The sequence below is a fragment of the Cherax quadricarinatus genome, chromosome 26, assembly GCF_038502225.1.
Source record: "Cherax quadricarinatus isolate ZL_2023a chromosome 26, ASM3850222v1, whole genome shotgun sequence".
Classification (NCBI taxonomy): Eukaryota; Metazoa; Arthropoda; class Malacostraca; order Decapoda; family Parastacidae; genus Cherax; species Cherax quadricarinatus.
In genome coordinates, this window is record NC_091317.1 from 32,446,722 (window position 1) to 32,472,610 (window position 25,889).

A 25,889-nucleotide genomic window follows, 5' to 3' on the forward strand; every position below is an offset into this window, starting at 1 on the left:
GGGAATGTGTGTAAAGGTAGAAAGTTGAAAGTGAACATAGAAAAGAGTAAAGTGATGAGAGTATCAAATGATTTAGATAAAGAAAAATTGGATATCAAATTGGGAGGAGGAGTATGGAAGAAGTGATTATTATAATCAAAAAGAAGCACTAAGCCACAAGGACTATACAGCTTGGAAGAAGTGAATGTTTTCAGATATTTGGGAGTTGACGTGTCAGTGGATGGATTTATGAAGGATGAGGTTAATCATAGAATTGATGAAGGAAAAAAGGTGAGTGGTGCATTGAGGTATATATGGAGGCAAAAAATGTTATCTATGGAGGCAAAGAAAGGAATGTATGAAAGTATAGTAGTACCAACACTCTTATATGGGTGTGAAGCTTGGGTTGTAAATGCTGCAGCGAGAAAGCGGTTGGAGGCAGTGGAGATGTCCTGTCTAAAGGCAATGTGTGGTGTAAATATTATGCAGAAAATTCAGAGTGTGGAAATTAGGAGAAGGTGTGCAGTTAATAAAAGTATTAGTCAGAGGGCTGAAGAGGGTTTGTTGAGGTGGTTTGGTCATTTAGAGAGAATGGATAAAAGTAGAATGACATGGAGAACGTTTAAATCTGTATGGGAAGGAAGGCGGGGTAGGGGTCGTCCTCGAAAAGGTTGGAGGGAGGGGGTAAAGGAGGTGTGGGCGTGGGGTCTGGACTACTAGCAAGCGTGCGTGAGCATGTTAGATAGGAGTGAATGGAGACAAATGGTACTTGGGACCTGACGAGCTGTTGGAGTTTGAGCAGGGTAATATTTAGTGAAGGGATTCAAGGAAACCTGTTATTTCATATACGTAACTGGACTTGAGTCCTAGAAATGGGAAGTACAGTGCCTGCACTCTAAAGGAGGTGTTTGGGATATTGGCAGTTTGGAGGGATATGTTGTGTCTATTTTTATACATGTATACTTCTAAACTGTTGTATTCTGGGCACCTCTGCAGAAACAGTGATTATGTGTGAGTGAGGTGAAAGTGTTGAATGATGATGAAAGTATTTTCTTTTTGGGGATTTTCTTTCTTTTTAGGTCACCCTGCCTTGGTGGGAGACGGCCGGCTTGTTGGAAAAAAAAATACTGTATCAAAATACTCAGTGATACGCAGGGCCGGATTACCGAATAGGCAAACTAGGCATTTGCCTAGGGCCCCGCGCATTTGGGGGGCCCCACGGTCCAAGGGGTTCAGGGGCTCATCCAAGACTGCGCACATGGTGCAAGTGCAAAGGGGTCCCTACCTAAAAAGTTCAAGTGTTTGGAGAGTAAAATTGATTTTTAAAAATTAATCAAAACAATGGGATTAGGTCAGGGGTTTCAAATAGAGTTAGAGCTAAAGAAGGAGTAGCAATAATGTTGAAGGATAAGCTATGGCAGGAAAAGAGGGACTATAAATGTATTAATTCAAGGATTATGTGGAGTAAAATAAAGATTGGATGTGAAAAGTGGGTTATAATAAGCGTGTATGCACCTGGAGAAGAGAGAAGTGTAGAGGAGAGAGAGAGATTTTGGGAAATGTTGAGTGAATGCGTGGGGAGTTTTGAATCAAGTGTGAGAGTAATGGTGGTTGGGGATTTCAATGCTAAAGTGGGTATAAATGTTATGGAGGGAGTAGTAGGTAAATTTGGGGTGCCAGGGGTAAATGTAAATGGGGAGCCTTTAATTGAGCTATGTGTAGAAAGAAATTTGGTAATAAGTAATACATATTTTATGAAAAAGAGGATAAATAAATATACAAGGTATGATGTAGCACGTAATGAAAGTAGTTTATTAGATTATGTATTGGTGGATAAAAGGTTGATGGGTAGGCTCCAGGATGTACATGTTTATAGAGGGGCAACTGATATATCGGATCATTATTTAGTTGTAGCTACAGTTAGAGTAAGAGGTAGATGGGAAAAGAGGAAGGTGGCAACAACAAGTAAGAGGGAGGTGAAAGTGTATAAACTAAGGGAGGAGGAAGTTCGGGTGAGATATAAGCGACTATTGGCAGAAAGGTGGGCTAGTGCAAAGATGAGTAGTGGGGGGGTTGAAGAGGGTTGGAATAGTTTTAAAAATGCAGTATTAGAATGTGGGGCAGAAGTTTGTGGTTATAGGAGGGTGGGGGCAGGAGGAAAGAGGAGTGATTGGTGGAATGATGAAGTAAAGGGTGTGATAAAAGAGAAAAAGGTAGCTTATGAGAGGTTTTTACAAAGCAGAAGTGTTATAAGAAGAGCAGAGTATATGGAGAGTAAAAGAAAGGTAAAGAGAGTGGTGAGAGAGTGCAAAAGGAGAGCAGATGATAGAGTGGGAGAGGCACTGTCAAGAAATTTTAATGAAAATAAGAAAAAATTTTGGAGTGAGTTAAACAAGTTAAGAAAGCCTAGGGAAAATATGGATTTGTCAGTTAAAAACAGAGTAGGGGAGTTAGTAGATGGGGAGATGGAGGTATTGGGTAGATGGCGAGAATATTTTGAGGAACTTTTAAATGTTAAGGAAGAAACAGAGGCAGTAATTTCATGCACTGGTCAGGGAGGTATACCATCTTTTAGGAGTGAAGAAGAGCAGAATGTAAGTGTGGGGGAGGTACGTGAGGCATTACGTAAAATGAAAGGGGGTAAAGCAGCTGGAACTGATGGGATCATGACAGAAATGTTAAAAGCAGGGGGGGATATAGTGTTGGAGTGGTTGGTACTTTTGTTTAATAAAAGTATGAAAGAGGGGAAGGTACCTAGGGATTGGCAGAGAGCATGTATAGTCCCTTTATATAAAGGGAAAGGGGACAAAAGAGACTGTAAAAATTATAGAGGAATAAGCTTACTGAGTATACCAGGAAAAGTGTACGGTAGGGTTATAATTGAAAGAATTAGAGGTAAGACAGAATGTAGGATTGCGGATGAGCAAGGAGGTTATAGAGTGGGTAGGGGATGTGTAGATCAGGTGTTTACATTGAAGCATATATGTGAACAGTATTTAGATAAAGATAGGGAAGTTTTTATTGCATTTATGGATTTAGAAAAGGCATATGATAGAGTGGATAGAGGAGCAATGTGGCAGATGTTGCAAGTATATGGAATAGGTGGTAAGTTATTAAATGCTGTAAAGAGTTTTTATGAGGATAGTGAGGCTCAGGTTAGGGTGTGTAGAAGAGAGGGAGACTACTTCCCGGTAAAAGTAGGTCTTAGACAGGGATGTGTAATGTCACCATGGTTGTTTAATATATTTATAGATGGGGTTGTAAAGGAAGTAAATGCTAGGGTGTTTGGGAGAGGGGTGGGATTAAATTATGGGGAATCAAATTCAAAATGGGAATTGACACAGTTACTTTTTGCTGATGATACTGTGCTTATGGGAGATTCTAAAGAAAAATTGCAAAGGTTAGTGGATGAGTTTGGGAATGTGTGTAAAGGTAGAAAGTTGAAAGTGAACATAGAAAAGAGTAAGGTGATGAGGGTGTCAAATGATTTAGATAAAGAAAAATTGGATATCAAATTGGGGAGGAGGAGTATGGAAGAAGTGAATGTTTTCAGATACATGTACTTGGGAGTTGACGTGTCGGCGGATGGATTTATGAAGGATGAGGTTAATCATAGAATTGATGAGGGAAAAAAGGTGAGTGGTGCGTTGAGGTATATGTGGAGTCAAAAAACGTTATCTATGGAGGCAAAGAAGGGAATGTATGAAAGTATAGTAGTACCAACACTCTTATATGGGTGTGAAGCTTGGGTGGTAAATGCAGCAGCGAGGAGACGGTTGGAGGCAGTGGAGATGTCCTGTTTAAGGGCAATGTGTGGTGTAAATATTATGCAGAAAATTCGGAGTGTGGAAATTAGGAGAAGGTGTGGAGTTAATAAAAGTATTAGTCAGAGGGCAGAAGAGGGGTTGTTGAGGTGGTTTGGTCATTTAGAGAGAATGGATCAAAGTAGAATGACATGGAAAGCATATAAATCTATAGGGGAAGGAAGGCGGGGTAGGGGTCGTCCTCAAAAGGGTTGGAGAGAGGGGGTAAAGGAGGTTTTGTGGGTAAGGGGCTTGGACTTCCAGCAAGCGTGCGTGTGCGTGTTAGATAGGAGTGAATGGAGACGAATGGTACTTGGGACCTGACGATCTGTTGGAGTGTGAGCAGGGTAATATTTAGTGAAGGGATTCAGGGAAACCGGTTATTTTCATATAGTCGGACTTGAGTCCTGGAAATGGGAAGTACAATGCCTGCACTTTAAAGGAGGGGTTTGGGATATTGGCAGTTTGGAGGGATATGTTGTGTATCTTTATGTGTGTATGCTTCTAGACTGTTGTATTCTGAGCACCTCTGCAAAAACAGTGATAATGTGCGAGTGTGGTGAAAGTGTTGAATGATGAAAGTATTTTCTTTTTGGGGATTTTCTTTTTTTGGGTCACCCTGTCTCGGTGGGAGACGGCCGACTTGTTGAAAAAAAAAAAAATCAAAACAAAAATAAATAATGAAATAAAATAAAAATAAACCTAACCATAGATGGCAACACTCAACACGCCTTTGTTTACATCAGAACAGCTGTGTTTTCCCGCTAATGGGTGAGTATGGGAGATTCCTCTCCAATTTTCTGTAGTTTATATGATTTGATAGTCTTATGCATGATGCAATGATAACAATAATGGTCAGTGATTTATAAAGGGAATAATAGTGCTGTAGTGGTTATGCTGAATATAATAGGTACATGATGTCACTACTTTAATAGCCTAATCTAGTAATACTATGCTGTCTTGAGTTTATTCTCTTTAAAATGCATGATTTAACAAGATAGTTATAATGGCTGTTGGTAAATGGTTTCGGTTGTCTTGATGTACTTTCCCCATTAAATTTAATCTAAATAGCCAGAATGCATTTAATTAGACCTTAAACAGGCTCACACCGACCCCCCCCCCAAGCTGGAAGGGGTCGCTTCGCTTACCCGTAACTCAAAGGGGCACCGCCAATCTGAATAGCCTAGGGCCCGGAGACTTCTTAATCCAGCCCTGGTGATACGTACTATGCAGTTTGCCGATTTGAAAATTTCAATCCATAATTCTCAGTTTTATCCAGATATTTCCCCACCTCTAATAATAATATAGTCAATTTTAGCATTAAACCTGTAAGGATCTTGGTGCAATAGTCTGTTGAAAAGTCAATGTGATCAAAGGTGGGGCTTTCATTGAGGTTTGACTTTTTATAGCATGTACCAGGGCTGTGGAGTCACCACACCTTCAACTCTGACTCCTTTATTTATGGCACATCCGACTCTGACTCCTTTAATTACATTTTACCGACTTCAGTAACCCAAGAATTGCTTCTAACTCCGATTCTGACTCCACATCCTTGGTCTGTACTAAAATATAAGTCTTATCATACTGCTAAGTACAGTTGTCAAGTACGAAAAAACATTTCCTTTTGTTTTAGAATATAAAATATTTTCTAAAATGAGAGACTTATAAACATTTCTGAAGTTACATATAGCTGATGAGACTAGCAAACCCAGGATATAAAAACACATTTGGAAAATAAACTTGCTTTGTTTTAGGTCTGCAAAACCCCGTACAGAACCATAACCTAACCTATACCTGACAGCTGCATCAAATAACACAGAAAGTGACCTCACTTAAAATTATCTTTGAATTAAGCAAGTATTTTAAGACTCAGAATTTCATCTCATATATGAAAATATATTATAAATGGTAAATTTTTTTTCAGGTGCACTTGTAAGTAAAATCAAAACAAAGCTTTATATAATATATGACATTACTTTTTCTTACCCAGAGTCATTAACACCTGGTCAACACCAAACAAATACCATATTTTCCAGCATATAAGGTGAGCTTTTTTTTCCTTAGAAAGTCTTGGAAAATCATCCTGTGCCTTACATGCTCAAGGTCACTATCAAAGGTAGGCTTTGGGTTATGCTTTAGCAGTCATTTACTAATATTACATAACTTGCAGCACTGTATGACCCCCCAGTGGTTTAGCACTTAATTTTGATTGTAATAATAATAATACATAACAACTGCTTGGAAACGTTGTGCCGGCAAGCAGCCCACACTTGTGTCTCATGTGCCAGAAAATACGGTACCTCAAGTCTTAAAATTGATCTTTAACTACTAGTATGTTGGTCAGTCACAAACAACCTGTACAACAAAAGTAGAATTTCGTGTTGAGGCAATGAATTTTTTTTTTTTTATTATCAGTTTACCAAGCAAATATAACACAAATCTACTCTTATAAATTCTGACATATACATATCATTTTTATCTCTAAACATTTTAATGCTTAACCCAAAAGGATTACAGTATATTTCCTACTATGTTAACATGAAATCAGAATGTCAGGAGTGACAATCTTGCCACACATCATGACTTAAATATAAACCTACTGATATGAAAGTATCAAAAAATACATTCATAGTCAAATCAATAAATACAAATTGCATATAAATGTTAATTCATAGTTACATTGCATAAATATATCATAAATGAGATGTATCTGAAGACTAGTGTAAGAATGTGAATCAATGTTTTCCAAGAGTTTCATTGTGAAATGTATATATAATCCATCCACATCAGTCAGGTCATCTATATTCTGTTATAATATCCAACTTTTTATATTGCATTTGCATTATTATAGTAAAAAATAATTGTTGATTTATGCTCTTCTCAAATTATCACTAATTCATGATAGATCATCAGAAATTTTCAATTAAGTTTGACAAGATGTGCAACTAATGTTGGAACTAACCTGCACACTGCTTCAACAAGTACGTTTTGTGACTCAAACATTTCTATGCTTTCCAAACACACACAAAAGGGAAAGTAAGAACTTAAGTCAACATATCAAAAATTGGTGAAAGTTGTGCTCATGCTTAAAAATGCAGGTGCAATAAAACCAGAGAGCATCTTAAACCAAAATACAAAGTAAATCCTTTGTATGGTAAGAAGCAAAATAATATTAAGTACTGTGCTTATAAGCTGATGTAATACTGCCTCAGTAATTGCTTGTATTATATTTAAATGCATTAAATTTATTCACAGGAAAATCCCTTGTGTATTATAATATATAGTCTCACATCCACAAGTTTTTTCCAAGATTCAAACTGGGGTCTGTTCAACAAGTCCACTGAATCTCTGAAAAACTGTGGATTTTTATAAATGCCTATTGTTTTCATAGTTTGTGGTCTAATATGTATATATCTGTATTATAAGGCTTATATAATAATTATAAAATTCATTATTACAGGTCAATGACCAGAGGCAGACTGGCCATAGGGGCATCTGGTCAATGCCCGGTGGGCCACTGGGCTGGGTTAAAAAAAAAAGGGGGGGGGGGGGCTGAAAAAATGTCATGATTAACTGAAGTCACAGCTGCTGCACAAAGATTGAACATGACTTAGCTGAGTAATGAAAACATGCCTCTGGCCCTCAGCCGATCTGATAGGTGACAGATGCCCTAGCTGGTTTTAAGACCCAGTCTGCCTCTGTCCACAACATATGACTAGAAATCTGCTTTGTATTCAAATATAGACCATAAACTATTTTGTGACCAATATAATTTGCCAGGAACAATGGGCTGGTAACCCCTTTTCCCATATAGCTTACTAAATAGAAAAAGAAGAAAACTGTTAAAGCGGGATGTTTGAATGTGCGTGGATGTTGTGTGAATGATAAGAAAGAGATGATTGTGGATGTTATGAATGAGAAGAAGCTGGATGTCCTGGCTTTAAGTGAAACAAAACTGAAGGGGGTAGGAGAGTTTCAGTGGGGAGAAATAAATGGGATTAGGTCAGGGGTTTCAAATAGAGCTAAAGGAGGAGTAGCAATAATGTTGAAGGATAAGTTATGGCAGGAAAAGAGGGAATATAAATGTATAAATTCAAGGATTATGTGGAGTATAATAAGGGTTGGATGTGAAAAGTTGGTTATAGTAAGCATTTATGCACCTGGAGAAGAGGGAAGTGTAGAGAAGAGAGAGATTTTGGGAAATGTTCAGTAAGTGCATGGGGAGTTTTGAACCAAGTGAGAGAGTACTTGTGGTAGGAGATCTCAATGCTAAAGTGAGTAAAAATGTTGTGGAGGGAGTAGTTGATAAATTTGGGGTGCCAGGGGTAAAGGAAAATGGGGAGCCTTTAACTGAGCTATGCGTAGAAAGAGGTTTGGTAATAAGTATACAAGGTATGATACAGCATATAATGAAAGTAGTTTGTTAGATTATGTATTAGTGGATAAAAGGTTGGTGGGGTAGGCTTCAGGGTAGGCTTTATAGAGGGACAACGGATATATCGGATCATTATTTAGTTGTAGCTACAGTTAGAGTAAGAGGTAGATGGGACAAAAGGAAAATGGCAACAGCAAGTAAGAGAGGTGAAATTGTATAAACTAAGAGAGGAGGAAGTTAAGGTGAGATATAAGCAACTATTGGCAGAAAGGTGGGCTAATGTAAGAACAAGTAGTGGGGAGTTGAAGAGGGTTGGGATAGTTTTAAAAATGCAGTATTAGAATGTGGGGCAGAAGTTTATGGCTATAGGAGGGTAGGTGCAGGAGGAAAGAGGAGTGATTGGTGGAATGATGAAGTAAGGGGTGTGATAAAAGAGAAAAAGGTAGCTTATGAGAGGTTTTTACAAAGAAGTGTTGTAAGAAGAGTAGAGTATATGGAGAGTAAAAGAAAGGTGAAGAGTGTGGTGAGAGAGTGCAAAAGGAGAGCAGATGAGAGTGGGCGAGGCACTGGCAAGAAATTTTGCTGAAAATAAGAAAAAATTTTTGGAGATAAACAAGTTAAGAAAGGCTAGGGAACGAATGTATTTGTCAGTTACAAAGTAGGGGAGTTAGTAAATGGGGAGCTGGAGGTATTGGGTAGATGGCGAGAATATTTTGAGGAACTTTTAAATGTTGATGAAAGGGAGGCAGTAATTTCATGCACTGGCCAGGGAGGTATAACATCTTTCAGGAGTGAAGAGCAGGATGTGAGTGTGGGGAGGTGCGTGAGGCATTACGTAGAATGAAAGGGGGTAAAGCAGCAGGAACTGACGGGATCATGACAGAAATGTTTAAAGCAGGGGGGGATAATACTGTGTTGGAGTGGCTGGTATTTTTGTTTAATAAATGTATGAAAGAGGGGAAGGTACCTAGGGACTGGCAGAGAGTATGTATAGTTCTTTTATATTAAGGGAAGGGGAACAAAAGAGATTGTAAAACTTATAGGGGAATAAGTTTACTGAGTATACCAGTTAGTGTACAGTAGGGTTATTATTGAGAGAATTAGAGGTAAGACAAGGAGTAGGACTGCAGATGAGCAAGGAGGCTTTAGGGGATGTGTAGATCAAGTGTTTACATTGAAGCATATATGTGAACAGTATTTAGATAAAGGTAGGGAAGTTTTCATTTATTTATGAATTAGAAAAGGCATATGATAGAGTGGATAGGGGAGAAATGTGGTAGATGTTGCAAGTGTATGGAATAGGTAGTAAGTTTCTAAATGCTATAAAGAGTTTTTATGAGGATAGTGAGGCTCAAGTTAGGGTGTATAGAAGAGAGGGAGATCACTTCCTCATGAAAGTAGGTCTTAGACAGGGATGTGTAATGTCACCATGGTTGTTTAATATATTTATAGATGGGGTTGTAAAAGAAGTAAATGCTAGGGTGTTCGGGAGACGGGTGGGATTAAATTATGGGGAATCAAATACAAAATAGGAGTTGACACAGTTATTTTTTGCTGATGATACTGTGCTTATGGGAGATTATAAAGAAAATTTGCAAAGGTTAGTGGGTGAGTTTGGGGTGTGTAAAGGTAGGAGGTTGAAAGTGAACATAGACAAGAGTAAGGTGATGAGGGTATCAAATGATTTAGATAAAGAAAAATTGGATATCACATTGGAGAGAGGGAGTATAGAAGAAGTGAATGTTTTCAGATATTTGGGAGTTGACTTGTCAGCAGATGGGTTTATGAAGGATGAGGTTAACCACAGAATTGATGAAGAAAAAAAGGTGAGTGGTGCATTGAGGTATCTGTGGAGACAAAAAACGTTATCTATGGAGGTAAAGAAGGGAATGTATGAAAGTACAGTGGTACCAAGACTCTTATATAGTCATGAAGCTTTGGTTGTAAATGTGCAGCGAGGAGGTGGCTGGAGGCAGTGGAGATGTCCTGTCAAAGGGCAATGTGTGGTGTAAATATTATGCAGAGAATTTGGAGTGTAGAAATTAGGAGGTGTGGAGTTACTAAAAGTATTAGTCAGAGGGCTGAAGAGGGGTTGAGGTGGTTTGGTCATTCAGAGAGAATGGATCAAAGTAGAATGACTTGGAGAGCGTATAAATCTGTTGGGGAAGGAAGGAGGGGTAGGGGCCATCCTCAAAAAGTTGAAGGGGTAAAGGAGGTTTTGTGGGCGAGGGGCTTGGACTTCCAGCAAGCGTGTTAGGAGTGAATGGAGACAAATGGTTTTTGGGACTTGACAAGCTGTTGGAGTGTGAGCAGGGTAATATTTAGTGAAGGGATTCAGGGAAACTGGTTATTATAGATTTAGCCAGACCTGAGTCCTGGAAATGGGAAGTACAATGCCTGCACTTTAAAGGAGGGGTCTGGGATATTGACAGATTGGAGGGACTTCTAAACTGTTGTGTCTGAGCGCCTCTGCACAGACGGTGATTATGTATGAGCGAGGTGAAAGTGTTGAATGATGATGAAAGTATTTTCTTTTTAGGGATTTTCTTTCTTTTTGGGTCACCTTGCCTTCGTGGGAGACGGCCGACTTGTTGGAAAAAAAAAAAAAAAAAAAAAAAGAATTTGGTAGAAAAAATAAATCAGCATCCAATGACCAAGACATGTACCACACTCCATGTTACAACACCTGCATCTCTCATACATTCAGCTTCTTGTAAAACTTAATCATGTGAAAACATTATACTTGAAATAAAGACAGTCCTTAAAACCAAACACAATATCTGTGGGAATAATGTAGAAATATAATTTGCTGTCTAAAAGGCAAAATGCACTACAAAACTGGATGCAGATGACCCGACAGTCAAGAGAATATTGTGTCACATTAGGAATGCCAGTGAGCCTTAATAATACCAATAAATTAGCAAAGATGGGTCTACAGGTCCTAATCACATTACTCTATGTATTTTCTTTTTATAACTTAGTGCAAAATGAGATTCTACAGATAAAATTAGAATTACATGCTATACTACAATGATTTCCGACTGCTGTACTGTACCCGAAACAAATCTTTCATACTATCACCACTGCATTTCTTTGGTATTTTAAATGTTTATCGCAACTACGGTAGTCATGAAATCTATGTTGAGTTTTTGTTTGGATAAACCCATTAGGAGATGATGACAATTTGAGGAGCTGAATATTTTTACCCCGACACTTAAGTTGAAGCATCTGCTCCTTGTTCAAGATACAGATAAGAAAACTGGCATTCCCAGTTCTAACACATAACTCACATGGTTTTTCTTCAATGCTTCCTCTGTTAAATGAGCATGGACATACAGGTTTGTCTTAAGTGATGCACACAGCATAAAATTAATAAAAATTCATTGGTATGCTTCACAAGATGCAGCAGCAAACCAATGTAATGCAGAATGTTATGAAAACTTTCAAGACAACAAGATTTAATACTGTGACCTGCTGTAGTACAAACCTATATCTACACGTTCATACATGAAATGCATGTTACCAAACCCAAATGAATTTTACTCATTCATATATATACACATTGGGTTTTTTTCATATTAAAAGTATGGTTGAGTATCACAAACTTCAGAAATCAGGAATTATGTTTAGAATCCTGTTTTATCTCTAATGTATGACTTTGAAAATAAGCACGAGTTATAGTCTATTTTACAGCAACCAAAGTTGATGTACCTCGTGTATGACTGGGTCTGGAATGGTCATACTTGTGACATTTCCCCACGATGGACTCACACAATTCTTTCTTCAGCAAATCCTTCTCAACTTTCTATGAAATAGGGGTTTGTTTTGTCATTATTATTTAAAGCTGGAGATCGTTAAATAAAACTTCAAGAAATATATGATCTCCAGAGCGTAATGTATTTTATACAGACATTTTGTAGCGTATAATACAAGCAATGATTTTTTGATAAAATTAATGTATTTTTGCCACTTTTAAGTCCTACGATAAAATCATTGACTCAACAATCACAGGTTATATACAATTATTATATACACAGAATGCTATAGGAACTAATAAACTGCTAACAATAAACATTATATACATTGTATTCTACATGCACCCTCGAATCACACAGTATAGGGTTCTTCTTATGGATTCCACATCACTGTCTGACCGGAGAGGACCCAGCACTAAGTGAAGCTTATTTAAAAAACATTTTATTGCTACAATTTTTGTGTTTTCAATGAATAATCTCAACAGACTGTTTGCTTAATGCCAGTGCTACTTTATGACATACGTCCACCCTTGTCTCAGCTTATAGATAAAGACAAAGAACTCCCAAAAACTTTCAATAAATTAACGTCACACACAGAACTGCATGTCTTATTGGCAGTTTCATGAGTTAGCTGTCATAAATCTATATACCAATACCCTATTTCACAATTTATGAAGAAAGATTTTAAGAATACTGTATCGGATTTATTAGTGACGACCTTGAGAATCTATTCTGAAATGGCAGTAATTAAGCTAAATAGAAATAATCACGTTGAAATGTAGTCGTTACATCCTCAGCATTTGTCTTCAAGAAGAAAATGAATTCACTACCCCTGAAAAGAAGAATCAAATCAGAGAAATTTGTCATATATCAATACATAACACAGAGCTACAATGGGTTGTAAACACAAATTTCATCACAGAGAACTGTAAGATACTATCTTAATCAAATCAAATAAAAAATTTTTGAAGTAGCTAGCACCTGTACCTTGTTTAATCTTAATGTAATACACGTGTCTTTGGACACTATACACAAATAACCCGCACATAAAAGAGAGACGCTTACAACGACGTTTCGGTCCGACTTGGACCATTTACAAAGTCACACTTTGTAAATGGTCCAAGTCGGACCGAAACGGTGTCGTAAGCTTCTCTCTTTTATGTGCGGGTTATTTGTGTATCGTTCCAGTCACAGTATTGTGCCTTTTTTTGTTATTTATCTTTGGACACTATATTGCTGCTGTTGTTTTTTCTCAACATGCTGGCCATCTCCCACCAGTGCAGGATGACAAAAAAAAAATCACTATCATTCATGCCATCACTGTCTTTACAGAGGCACACAGATAGAACAGTTTAGATGTCACTCTAAAAAGCAAATATCGAAAACCCCTCCTGGAAAGTGCAGGCATTGTACTTCCCACCGCCAGGACTCAAGTCCAGATAACCGGTTGTCCTGAATCCCTTCACAAAATATTACCCTGTTCACACTCCAACAGCTCGTCAAGTTTTCTGAGTTTTCCCTCAGTGAACTCAAGATTAGATTTTTAGACTTTGCCACTGAAGTGGCTAGTTTATTATGCACCCCATATCCATCCTGTGGACAGTATCACAAGAGCATATAGATACACAAAAGGCCTAGGAACTAAGCCTCAAAAGGGTTAACAGGTGCACATATGGATTTATATCTATATATCTACAGTTCACTTATCTGTTACAAGCAAATTTAGGAAATGTGCTTAGTAGTATATCTGGTATCTTATTTTCAGTAATAAGATATCTTGACATGTCACATAAGTTATTATACTGTCTATCTCTGTATTCCTAAATAAGTGGACAATTAAGCACATAGTGTTCAAGACAGTGACCATATGCCTGATCACATAATTTGCATTTAGTTTGATCATCATCTGTGTGTCTCCCAAACCACCAGAAGTACTTGTAACCAAGCCTAAGCCTGGCCACTACAACATCAGTCAGTCTGTTCACATTGCAAGTTGCTCCATAAACATACTTATCTATGTTCATGTTATCATAGTGGGTTATAGATCTACTCAGGCTTCTAACTGCATTCCTATAGCAATCATTTTCATTATTTACTTCTCTCCTAATATTATTTCTAATGCTAGACACAGATATACCAAAGTTATATTCTACATTCTCCTTCTGGGTACTCTTCGTGGCTAACATATCAACTTTATCATGAAGGAGTAATCCAATGTGTGCTGGGATCCATAGCAATTGTACATTAATTCCTTTGTTCCAGATTTTTGAGTATTTATACCTGAGCATGTTGTTGGAGTCATTACACGAGTCAAAGAGCCTTCAATGATGACAAAGAATCAGTAACGATGATAGTCAAGCTCAGTGTCATAAGTTAGCTTTATAAAGCACCAGTAGGATTGCAAACAATTCAGTTTGCAGTGTAGACACCCAGTTGTTAATTCTTATGCCTAACTCAACAAATTTATTATTATTCTTAACTAGGGAAGTGACAACAAGTGCAGATGCAGCCCTGCCAGAAGACTCTTGTTTAGATCCATCAAGAACACTTGTGAAAAGAAATAACCTTGAGTGACTTCCTGTTCTCTCTCTCTTTGGTCAGTTTAGTATCAAGCAGTTGTCCGCCACAAACGCTACTATAGAGATATATTTTGGGATACCGTTCTGTAATAAATACATTTGTAATGATTCTGAGTTTGGTAATGAATCTTGGCAAGAATGAGGCAGACTGAAGGCTAACCCTTGAACTGTCCAAACGTAGATCTACGTTCACGTGCATAGCACTCTGAATGTAGATCTATGTTTAATTTTACATGCTTTCAACTGTAAAAAAAATGTAGATCTATGTTCGGAGTGCTATGCACGTGAACGTAGATCTATGTTTCCTTCCTAAGGAAGGAAGGCTCAAGTTTTGATCACACCTTATAAATGCCATTAGTCAGTCATATTTATGGAAATACCCTTAAACCATTGGTATGTGACTTAAGTGTGTCCTTATAAAATTCTCTTGCATAAAGTCTAACCTACTACTATACCTAGCCTTGCTAGGTACTGCAAGTAGGAAGAATCTGCCTTAAGCACCCGTGTTAGAGAAATACATTATTGTACAGTATTGATTCTTCTTGCTAGGTAATTAGGCAGACTGGTTGCTCTAAATAAATATTAGGTTTAAAACAGGCATGAGAGAAAATGGCAAAGAAACAATACTTATGCAGTACTGAACAATAAATTCTCAATAATATCAAAAAACTATTTCCATGTTTCCCCTCAATTCTCGCAAAATCACTATTATGTGATGTCCCATTCCTACCAGTAATTCTACATTTGTAATGTAAATCGGTGTGTGACTGCAAAATGCACTGACGACTTGTTAAGTGAAACTTAATATTAATGGTCTAGTGAGTTTCCTACACCTGCTATCATCATGAAATACATCTACAGAAAAAAGCAAGGGACATTTATGCATCAGAAAATCTAAAGAGTTACTCACCACTCATTTGACAAGAACATTATAGTGACGATCATCCTCGGCAACCAGACTAATTTCCGGCCATATGCCAATGTTAGCATCAGGATAATAACATATAAAATCATCTTTACCAAAGCTTGCAGGACGAACAACTTGCAGTGTGACTCCCAGAGTATGTCCCATAAGAAACATCTCAATCTGCAAGTCAAACATACGTGTAAAACATTGTAAATTTAACATGCTGTATCTTAACACTACTGTAAATTATGTGAATGTGCTATTCTTAATATTTAATTTCACATGGTGCTGCAAAAGTACCTTTTACACTATTACCAAAATGTTCATAAGTCATTAAGAATACATTTAAAAATTACTGCCAATTTTTCATTACAAAAAAAGCAAATCCAATTTATGACTGTATTACACTTTTTCTTGTATTTTCAATGGAATCTTGAATGTGCTAACTGCTATTATGATGACAAATCAAAAATATCCAATACAATGGTAATTAAATACTGTACTTTTTGATCAGCACTATAGCAATAATTCTTCAAATTTTCTTTTATACATAAGATATATACACCTGTACTTACCAAACATAGCATTTAATTTTGAGTGTTTTCTGATGGACTTTACTGGCATTATGTCCTAAAAGGCATGTTATATTATGCTGGACAATGCATTAAGCTGCAGCAAACACAAATACATCTGCTCAATTTCACTTGCTAACCTGTGAGCCATTCAGAGCTCAGTCACTGAGAGAATGTCAGACTCAAACAAGAGAGAAAGGCAGAGAAAAACTGAGGGATACATTCTATTCAGAAAACAAATGTTTTAGGAAAGTTCAACATGCTCATTTATAACTGCCAAACAAACCATTACTAAACTTAGTCCTTTGCAGGAACACATTCTGAAATAAACTGCACTACTTACCTGATCAGTCCTACTACACACACACCTCATTTCTATTTCCCCCATGAATCCAAATATTCAAAACTATTTCTGGGGACCGCAAGGCAGTAACACAGGTGGGGGAAGGATATAACACTCACAACAGGATGGTAAACGAGAGCTAAAGAATGTAAGAATACTGTCTCAGAGTTCTTGAGGAATGCCTGGTAGTAGGTGGGTGAAAGAGAGAGAGAGGAGGAGAGAGATTGAAGATTGATTCTTGGACAGGACCATGACACTTTTTAATTTCTCTAGGCCTTGACACTTTAATATTCCTAGGCCTATGTCACCACCTAGGTAGTATGGTGCTAGTGGGAGGATAAGGGAGGAGCAGGATTGTTTGCCTCAATATCTGAACAACCAGCTGAGGGAGGGCAGCTGGTTGCTGGGGGTTACCAAGAACAATGAAGCCTGGCTGATGCATGTGTTTGTCCCAGGACAACAATGACCTGCCTTCCTAACAGGGTGATGTGAGCAGGTTCTCATTACATGTTCAGTTTCCTAATATATTCTGTCTTCAAACAAATTAACATTAACCCAACTTTTGCAAAGCAGGGGCTGCCTCTTGTTCTCAACTTTGCTTTAAAAGTGCTTAATTAAACAGGTACAATGATTTTAGTGCATAAACATTCACATACAAATTATACACAAGCTCACACATATATATCATGCACAAGACTGCACATAAATAGGAGCTCCATAAGTTAATGAAAGGTACAAGGTAGGTCCACAGGGTAATGACAGGTACAAGGTAGGTCCACAGAGTAATGATAGGTACAAGGTAGGTCTACAGGGTAATGATAAGTACAGGGTAGGTCCACAGGGTAATGATAGGTACAAGGTAGGTCCATAGATTAATGATAGGTACAAGGTAACCTTACAGATAATTACACACCTTATGCCGATCCTGAGGCATGCGAGCACCAATGGAAAGAGCATAATTATTAGCTTAATCATCAAAACAACATGACACGTAACACACTATGGATAGACACAGCCACAAAAGTTATTTTAGGGATCTATATATTATACAAATATAACTGTTAGTTATTGCAAACAAAACAGAGCAATACAAAACTGTGAAATGCAAATTTTGCACCTTTGCAATGACTCTTAATATGGTATTCATATAATGAGTTAAATAAAGAGCAATACATATATTGTATAATGACTGACAAAACTTTTGAGTCAACATTACTCTTCTATGTACTTCACAAGTTTAGTGTCTTTTTCTCCTAAGTGCTGAGAAAGAAAAGTGTCTTTGCTTTCTCCTAGGTGCACAGCAAGGAAAGTGTGTTTTTTTTCCCCCCCCTTTGTGCTGAACAAGGATGGTGTCTTTGCTCACTCCTAGGTGTTCCACAGGGATCCTTATTTTCTAAGCAATAAGTCACATGTTATTAATGCTAGTTTCCTTTCATTTGTTTATATTTTTTTATTAAATTGTTTGATGCAATAACCTAATTGTAATTTAAATATTGTATACTTATTGTTTTAACACTCCAGCCATCTCCCACTGAGGTAAGGTGACCTGATAAAGAAGAAAACACTCACTGTAGCTCATTCAATCACTGTCTTGCCAGAAGGGCACCATATCACAGTTCAGATGATCCACCAAACTGTATCGTCTCCACCCTTATTTCAGATTACAGGCACTGTAATTCCTACCTCCCAAAAGAAGTTTTGCATAATGCTATGTCTAGTTCTTAAGTAATGTGTAAGCCTTATGATTAGTTGTCCATAGTGCATTGAATTATCTGTATGCTAAAAGAAATATAGCATTATCATTACCCAGGCCTCAAGTCCAGATAACTGGCTTTCCTGAATCCCTTCATAAATTTTACTCTGATCATATTTCAACAGCACATCGAATAAAAAACAAAGTCACTTGCTTCCACTCACTCCTGTCTAACATGCTCGCACAAGCCTGATCGATGTCCAAACCCCTAGCCCTTTCAGGGTTTCAGCCGTACTAGTACGGCTTATGCACCAGGGTTTTTGACATACTAGTACGCCTAAATTCTAGCGCCCTCAAATCTAGTGAGAGAAAGCTGGTAGGCCTACATATGAAAGAATGGGTCTATGTGGTCAGTGTGCGCGGTATAAAAAAAATCCTGCAGCACACAGTGCGTAATGAGAAAAAAAAGCTTTGACCGTGTTTTAGGATTAAAACAGTGACTTTGCACTGTATTTTTGCAAGGTATTTATTGTTGTATTCTAGTTTTCTTGGTCTCATTTTATAGAACGGAAGACATATTACAGAAATTGAGATGATTTTGACTGGTTTTGCAAAGAAAAGTACCTTGAAATTGAGCTCAAAGTAGCAGAAATGTTCGATTTTTACCAAAGTTCAAAAGTAAACAAATCATGCTATGCATCCAATACATGTCAACTGGTGAGTCTAATATTCTTTCACAAGTGCGCTGATATTATTTATACCAATTCTACACTAATGCAGTAGTCTGCATAACAGTAAATCTTCTATTTTTTTGTGAGAATAAAAATTCAAAGTGGAAAGCAAAAGAATGTAAGAGGGGCGTGGAGATGTGACTAATGAACAGAGGAAATGTTATTTTAGCGCCAGGAATGTCCTCCTTGTTTATTCTGGACCCTATTCGGAAATTGGCATCTTTTGAAATTTGTGTGAAATTGGTAAAATTGCTAAATTCTGACCACTGTATTAGATAGTTGAAATTGGTAAATTTGTGGTTTCTTGTACTCATTTGATAGAAAAAATGGAGTTCTAGAGAAATAGTTATGATTTTTGTCGACAAGTACACTGTAATTGGCCAAAAATAGGGCTCAAAGTGGGCAAAATCGCCGATGCGTAAACATCGTCGAGACCGCTAACTTCGCGAGAGCATAATTCCATAAGTTTTCCATCAAATTTCATACTTTTGGTGTCATTATGATGGGGAAAAGATTCTCTATCTTTTCATAAGACATTTTTTTTTTTTTTTAAATTTGGCCGACACTGAGAACAAGTCTCTGAGAGGGCCTGTCGACCCTGAAAGGGCTAAAACTCAAAGACTCCTTAACCCCCCCTCCTTTTCTAGAATGACTACTACTACTACTTCCATCCACCTTAGATTTAAATGCCCTCCTAGTCATTCTATTGTGTTCCATCCTTTGTGTCTAAACCATTTCAACAGTCTCTCCTCAGCCCTCTGAATAATACTTAAGGATTTTTTTTTTTTTTCAACAAGTCGGCCGTCTCCCACGAGGCAGATTGACCCAAAAAGAAAGAAAATCCCCAAAAAGAAAATACTTTCATCATTCAACACTTTCACCTCATTCGCATATAATAACTGTTTTTGCAGAGGTGCCCAGAATACAACAGTTTAGAAGTATATACGTATAAAAATACACAATATATCCCTCCAAACTGCCAATATCCCAAACACCTCCTTTAGAGTGCAGGCATTGTACTTCCCATTTCCAGGACTCGAGTCCGGTTATATAAAATAACCGGTTTCCCTGAATCCCTTCACTAAATATTACCCTGCTCACACTCCAACAACTTGTCAGGTCCCAAATACCATTTGTCTCCATTCACGCCTATCTAACATGCTCATGCACGCTTGCTGGAAGTCCAAACCCCTTGCCCACAACACCTCCTTTACCCCCTCCCTCCAACCTTTTCGAGGACGACCCCTACCCCGCCTTCCTTCCCCTACAGATTTATATGCTCTCCATGTCATTCTACTTTGATCCATTCTCTTTAAATGACCAAACCACCTCAACAAACCCTCTTCAGCCCTCTGACTAATACTTTTATTAACTCCACACCTCCTAATTTCCACACTCCGAATTTTCTGCATAATATTTACACCACACATTGCCCTTAGACAGGACATCTCCACTGCCTCCAACCGCCTCCTCGCTGCAGCATTCACAACCCAAGCTTCACACCCATATAAGATAGCATTTTTTGCCCCCACATATACCTCAATGCACCACTTACCTTTTTTCCTTCATCAATTCTATGATTAACCTCATCCTTCATAAATCCATCCACTGACATGTCAACTCCCAAATATCTGAAAACACTCACTTCTTTCATACTACTCCAACCCAATTTGATATCCAATTTTTCTTTATTTAAATCATTTGATACTCTCATCACCTTACTCTTTTCTATGTTCACTTTCAACTTTCTACCTTTACACACACTCCTAAATTTGTCCACTAACCTTTGCAATTTTTCTTATGGATTTATCCTAATTAAAGATGGCTCAATGTCATTGACCATGATGGAATATCATTATTACTATTATTGTTATTGATGGAGGGCACTAAACCCACATAAGCCATACAATGATGCATAGTTGGGGGGAACTAATGAAGGTGGAGAATGTGACAGAGGTGTTGAAGGAACAACAGTGGCTGAAGAAATAGTGGACAGAGTTTGATGAAACACATGTTAGTTTGGAGAGCAGAGTGTGTGCATGTCTGTAAAGATGGGAGCAATCAGACAATAGGATGCACACAGGATGTCAATGATGGAAAGGGCATCTGAAATGACATCCTCTTCGAGCAATGAGACAACTGATAAAGATATAGAGGGCTGTCAGGTTGACCTGACATTTCTTGCAGAGTTGTGCTGTCCACCTCCAACAAGATAACTAATGAATTTTGAAGTATGTAAGAGATATTGGCTGTTTGGAGTGACATCTAAACTGTCATATCTGAGAGCCTCTGCAAAGGCAGTGATTGTGTGTGAATGATGGTTAAAGTGTTTTTCTTTTTGGGTCACCCTGCCTCAGTGAGAGACAACTGATGTGTTGAAAAAATAAGAGATTTTGATTTTATTTCTGTGGTCAGGCTCCATGAACCACCACAGATGCCCAGCAAACACTTTAATGCCCAATACAATTGTTTACCTCTCCTGTACACAGGAGCAACAGTGCTACTTCTGATGTCAGTACCCTTGTAATGACATCAGCATTGCTGCTAAGGCTCCCAACACCACTAAGCAACCTCTTAAACATGTAACAAAACTCCACCACTCTATATCTAATTCTTAGGTATCCTTTAAATATTAGGATTAGTTTTCCCAAAATGCACCGCATACTAGAGGCTTTCTTTTGTGCCTAATAATATTTTATTGTATGTTAACTACATCATTTTTGGTACAACAAAGAAATGAAAATTTGAATTAGAATTTTGAATTTGAATATCCAGATCTGTTATTTTATTTCAGATATATTTGTGTTATTTAAAAAAAATTTCAATTATGTTTACATAACTGAATTTACTCACCTGCTCTAAGCCAGCAGTATCACCAACTGGATTCAAATGATTTCTCACAAGATCTTTTGGTGTGAGTGATGAATGGCGGGCAAACATTATCATCGCAAAGAGTGGCACATTATCTCCGTTGTTGTTGCTGATATAGAGGTCGAGCGCTGAGGCAAGCATGTGCAACTTGACAGCCTCGCACAGCTTCACATCCAACTCCGAGTCTCCATTAAGCTGGGACAACACGACGCATTCCCGGTTCTCACAGCCCGTAAGATTCAGCGCCTTGTGTAAGAAAGTATTTATTTGCTAAAGAGCATGCAGGAAGAGTATAAAGTCACCATACATTAACTGCAACTGTTCTTATCTTCATCAAAACTCTGCACTTAGAAGAGGAGCTTGAATGTCAACATCATCATAAGATTCATGGCATATGTGCAGATTTTTGATGTACACGAGGGAACAATTTATTATATAGGCAATCATGGAATACACTGAAAAAAAAAAATAGTTCTTAAAAAATTCCCTTCAGGGCAAAATCTTCATATTCATGTCATTCTATGAACTGCTTCCTTTATTTTTCTCCTCAGAGTAACTGTTTTATGCCAAATAAGTATACATGTATATGCAGAATTGACTAACAATAACTATAGTTACTGTTAGTCATTATTGACACTGGCTTTCCTATTTTTATTACTGTATTGTATTCTATTTATTACCATGTTTTTCTTATATTTGTTTCAGTTTTGCCTATATATTTTTACTTACACAGTACACACACACATTAACCTTGATCATTTACCAAACACACTTCTCATGAGATACAATATACCTTAACACTACCTCCTATATTAATACATACACACACACACTGACCCTGAACCCAACCTCTTAAACAATACATACAGCAACCAGCAGCTTACTTTGGAATAAACTATTTAGAAAATTGGCAAGTTGATAAATGAGACACTTGTGCAACATTTGGGTATCTTTATTCTGGATGTTGAAACATTTCCAGAATAAATATACCCAAATGTTGCAACTTAGTGACAAACACTGCAGCTACTTTACAACAAACACTGCTAACAATTTTCTCAACAAAGGCAATTATTGAAGCATCTTCAATCACAACACTAGATGACTAAGCAAACACAACGAAGTATTGCTCTAGTCTCTGAATACCAATTTCTCCTTTATTATATTAACTGAGACCTAGCTGAAATACGATTCCACTAATGTATTTAACATACCTGGGTACGCTGCTATCGATAATAACTGTAAGTCAGACAAAAAACAAAAGAGCTATGTACAAAGCTAGTGAATCTAATTGCTTGAATGTCATTGATACCAGTGGTGAATATGGTAAATATGTTTTTTTTTTTTTTTCCAACAAGTCGGCCATCTCCCACCAAGGCAGGGTGACCCAAAAAAAAGAAAATACCCAAAAAGAAAATACTTTCATCATCATTCAACACTTTCACCACACTCACACATTATCACTGTTTTTGCAGAGGTGCTCAGAATACAACAGTTTAGAAGCATATACATATAAAGATACACAACATATCCCTCCAAACTGCCAATATCCCAAACCCCTCCTTTAGAGTGCAGGCATTGTACTTCCCATTTCCAGGGCTCAAGTCTGGTTATATAAAACAACTGGTTTCCCTGAATCCCTTCACTAAATATTACCCTGCTCACACTCCAACAGATCGTCAGATCCCAAATACCATTTGTCTCCATTCTCTCCTATCTAACACGCTCACGCACGCTTGCTGGAAGTCCAAACCCCTCACCCACAACACCTCCTTTACCCCCTCCCTCCAACCTTTTCGAGGATGACCAATACTCCACCTTCCTTCCCCTACAGATTTATATGCTCTCCATGTCATTCTACTTTGATCCATTCTCTCTAAATGACCAAACCACCTCAACAAACCCTCTTCAGCCCTCTGACTAATACTTTTATTAACTGCACACCTTCTCCTAATTTCCACACTCCGAATTTTCTGCATAATATTTACACCACACACTGCCCTTAGACAGGACATCTCCACTGCCTCCAACCGCCTCCTCGCTGCAGCATTTACAACCCAAACTTCACACCCATATAAGAGTGTTGGTACTACTATACTTTCATACATTCCTTTCTTTGCCTCCGTAGATAACATTTTTTGCCTCCACATATACCTCAATGCACCACTCACCTTTTTTCCCTCATCAATTCTATGATTAAACTCATCCTTCATAAATCCATCCGCTGACACATCAACTCCCAAGCATCTGAAAACATACACTTCTTCCATACTCCTCCTCCCCAATTTGATATCCAATTTTTCTTTAAATCATTTGATACTCTCATCAACTTACTCTTTTCTATGTTCACTTTCAACTTTCTACCTTTACACACATTCCCAAATTCATCCGCTAACCTTTGCAAAATCTCCAATAAGCACAGTATCATCAGCAAAAAGTAACTGTGTCACTTCCCATTTTGTACTTAATTCCCCATAACTTAATCCCACCCCTCTCCTGAACACCCTACCATTTACTTCTTTTACAACCCCATCTATAAATATATTAAACAACCATGGTGACATTACACATCCCTGTCTAAGACCTACTTTTACCGGGAAATAGTCTCCATCTCTTCTACACACCCTAACCTGAGCCTCACTATCCTCATAAAAACTCTTTACAGCATTTAATAACTTACCACCTATTCCATATACTTGCAACATCTGCCACATTGCTCCTCTATCCACTCTATCATATGCCTTTTCTAAATCCATAAATGCAATAAAAACTTCCCTACCTTTATCTAAATACTGTTCACATATATGCTTCAATGTAAACACTTTATCTACACATCCTCTACCCACTCTAAAACCTCCTTGCTCATCTGCAATTCTATATTCTGTCTTACCTCTAATTCTTTCAATAATAACCCTACCGTACACTTTTCCTGGTATACTGTTCTTTTAATTTTAAGTTAAATTTAAACTGACCTAAAATACTTTGCATAACCAGGGACTTTCCATGTCCATTATTAAATATCATCCATTTCTGTACAAATAATTTATCATTTGGAAATAGAGAATTTCAGTTTCAATAAGCATCTATCTGATAAGAAACTCACATGATGTGCCACAACCATTTAACCCTTTGAAGGTCTGTTCCATAGTTCTACGGCTTTGAAACCTGGGTCCAAGCCGTAGAACTACGGCTTGAGCTCAGTTCACTCAGATAAGCTGTAAGTGGTAAATTTGGGCCTTGATGCAAACTCTTCCACCCAACCAATCACAGTAAGAGTCCCACAAGAAAATGTCCTTGGACCACTCCTCTTTCTCATCTACATCAATGATCTACTGAAGGCATCACAGCTGCTCAAACCCACATTATTTGCAGATGACACTACATACGTCTTTTCCCACCCAAACACAGTCATACTAGCAAACACAGTCAATGCCTGGATGATGACTAACAAACTTACCCTGAATACTGATAAAACCTATTTCATTCAGTTTGGAAACAAAGCTGCAAATGATCCAATTAACATAACGCTAAATGGATCATCAGTCACAAGACTCACAGAGGGAAAATTCCTAGGTATCCACCTTGACGGTAGCCTTAAGTTCCAGACACACATACAACAAATCACCAAGAAAATCTCCAAGACTGTAGGCATACTATCAAAGATAAGGTACTACGTTCCACAATCAGCTCTCCTGGCACTGTACCATTCACTCATATACCCTTATCTTACATATGGAATTTGTGCATGGGGATCAACAACATCCAATCACCTAAAACCCCTAATAACCCAGCAAAAAGCAGCAGTAAGAATCATAAATTCCCACTCCTGCCAGCATACTCCGCCAATTTTCAAAGGTCTGAATCTGCTCACCATTAAGAACATCCATACTTATTCATGTGCTTACTACATACACAGAACAATTCATGCAAATATAAACCCTCCATTCAAACTTCTCCTCACCAACTTAAACAGGACACATGACCACAACACAAGACACAGATCTCTTTTTGATATACCTCGTGTCCATATCACACTGTGTAAAAACTCTATGCACATAAAGGGCCCCAAAATATGGAATTCATTACCTGAAGATATTAAAGTAACCCGGTCTGAAAATCAATTTAAGACTCTTCTCAAAAGCCACTTAATCACCCTAGACTAAACACTAAATACTCAGTACACACATAGTCACTTATGTTATTCCCACATCATAACTTCAACAATCACTTTGAGCCTTTTATCCATTGTTGACAGGAATATAATTAAATCATTGTTTTCACAAA

At 37.7% G+C, this 25,889-nt stretch overlaps 1 protein-coding gene and 1 long non-coding RNA gene across 15 annotated transcripts in view; one reads left to right on the forward strand and one right to left on the reverse strand.

Annotated features, from left to right (window-relative positions):
• LOC138853236 (uncharacterized) overlaps positions 1-25,889 on the forward strand; it is an 89,972-nt gene that overhangs the window by 53,839 nt on the left and 10,244 nt on the right. For both annotated transcript variants that reach the window (XR_011392459.1, XR_011392460.1), the window contains exon 2: positions 21,642-21,840. This is a non-coding gene — a long non-coding RNA (uncharacterized lncRNA). The remainder of the gene's footprint in view (positions 1-21,641; positions 21,841-25,889) is intronic.
• The window catches only part of LOC128698165 (uncharacterized), a 420,261-nt gene continuing 399,880 nt past the window's right edge, over positions 5,509-25,889 (reverse strand). For 12 of the 13 annotated variants that reach the window (XM_070088900.1, XM_070088896.1, XM_070088898.1 and 9 more), the window contains 4 exons: positions 21,591-21,854; positions 17,227-17,238; positions 15,402-15,578; positions 5,509-12,744 (listed from right to left, as the gene is read on the reverse strand). In XM_070088900.1, the coding sequence (XP_069945001.1) occupies positions 15,405-15,578; positions 17,227-17,238; positions 21,591-21,854 (450 nt within the window). In that variant the 3' untranslated portion in view covers positions 5,509-12,744; positions 15,402-15,404. The remainder of the gene's footprint in view (positions 12,745-15,401; positions 15,579-17,226; positions 17,239-21,590; positions 21,855-25,889) is intronic. The other variant, XM_070088907.1, reaches the window with a different exon arrangement.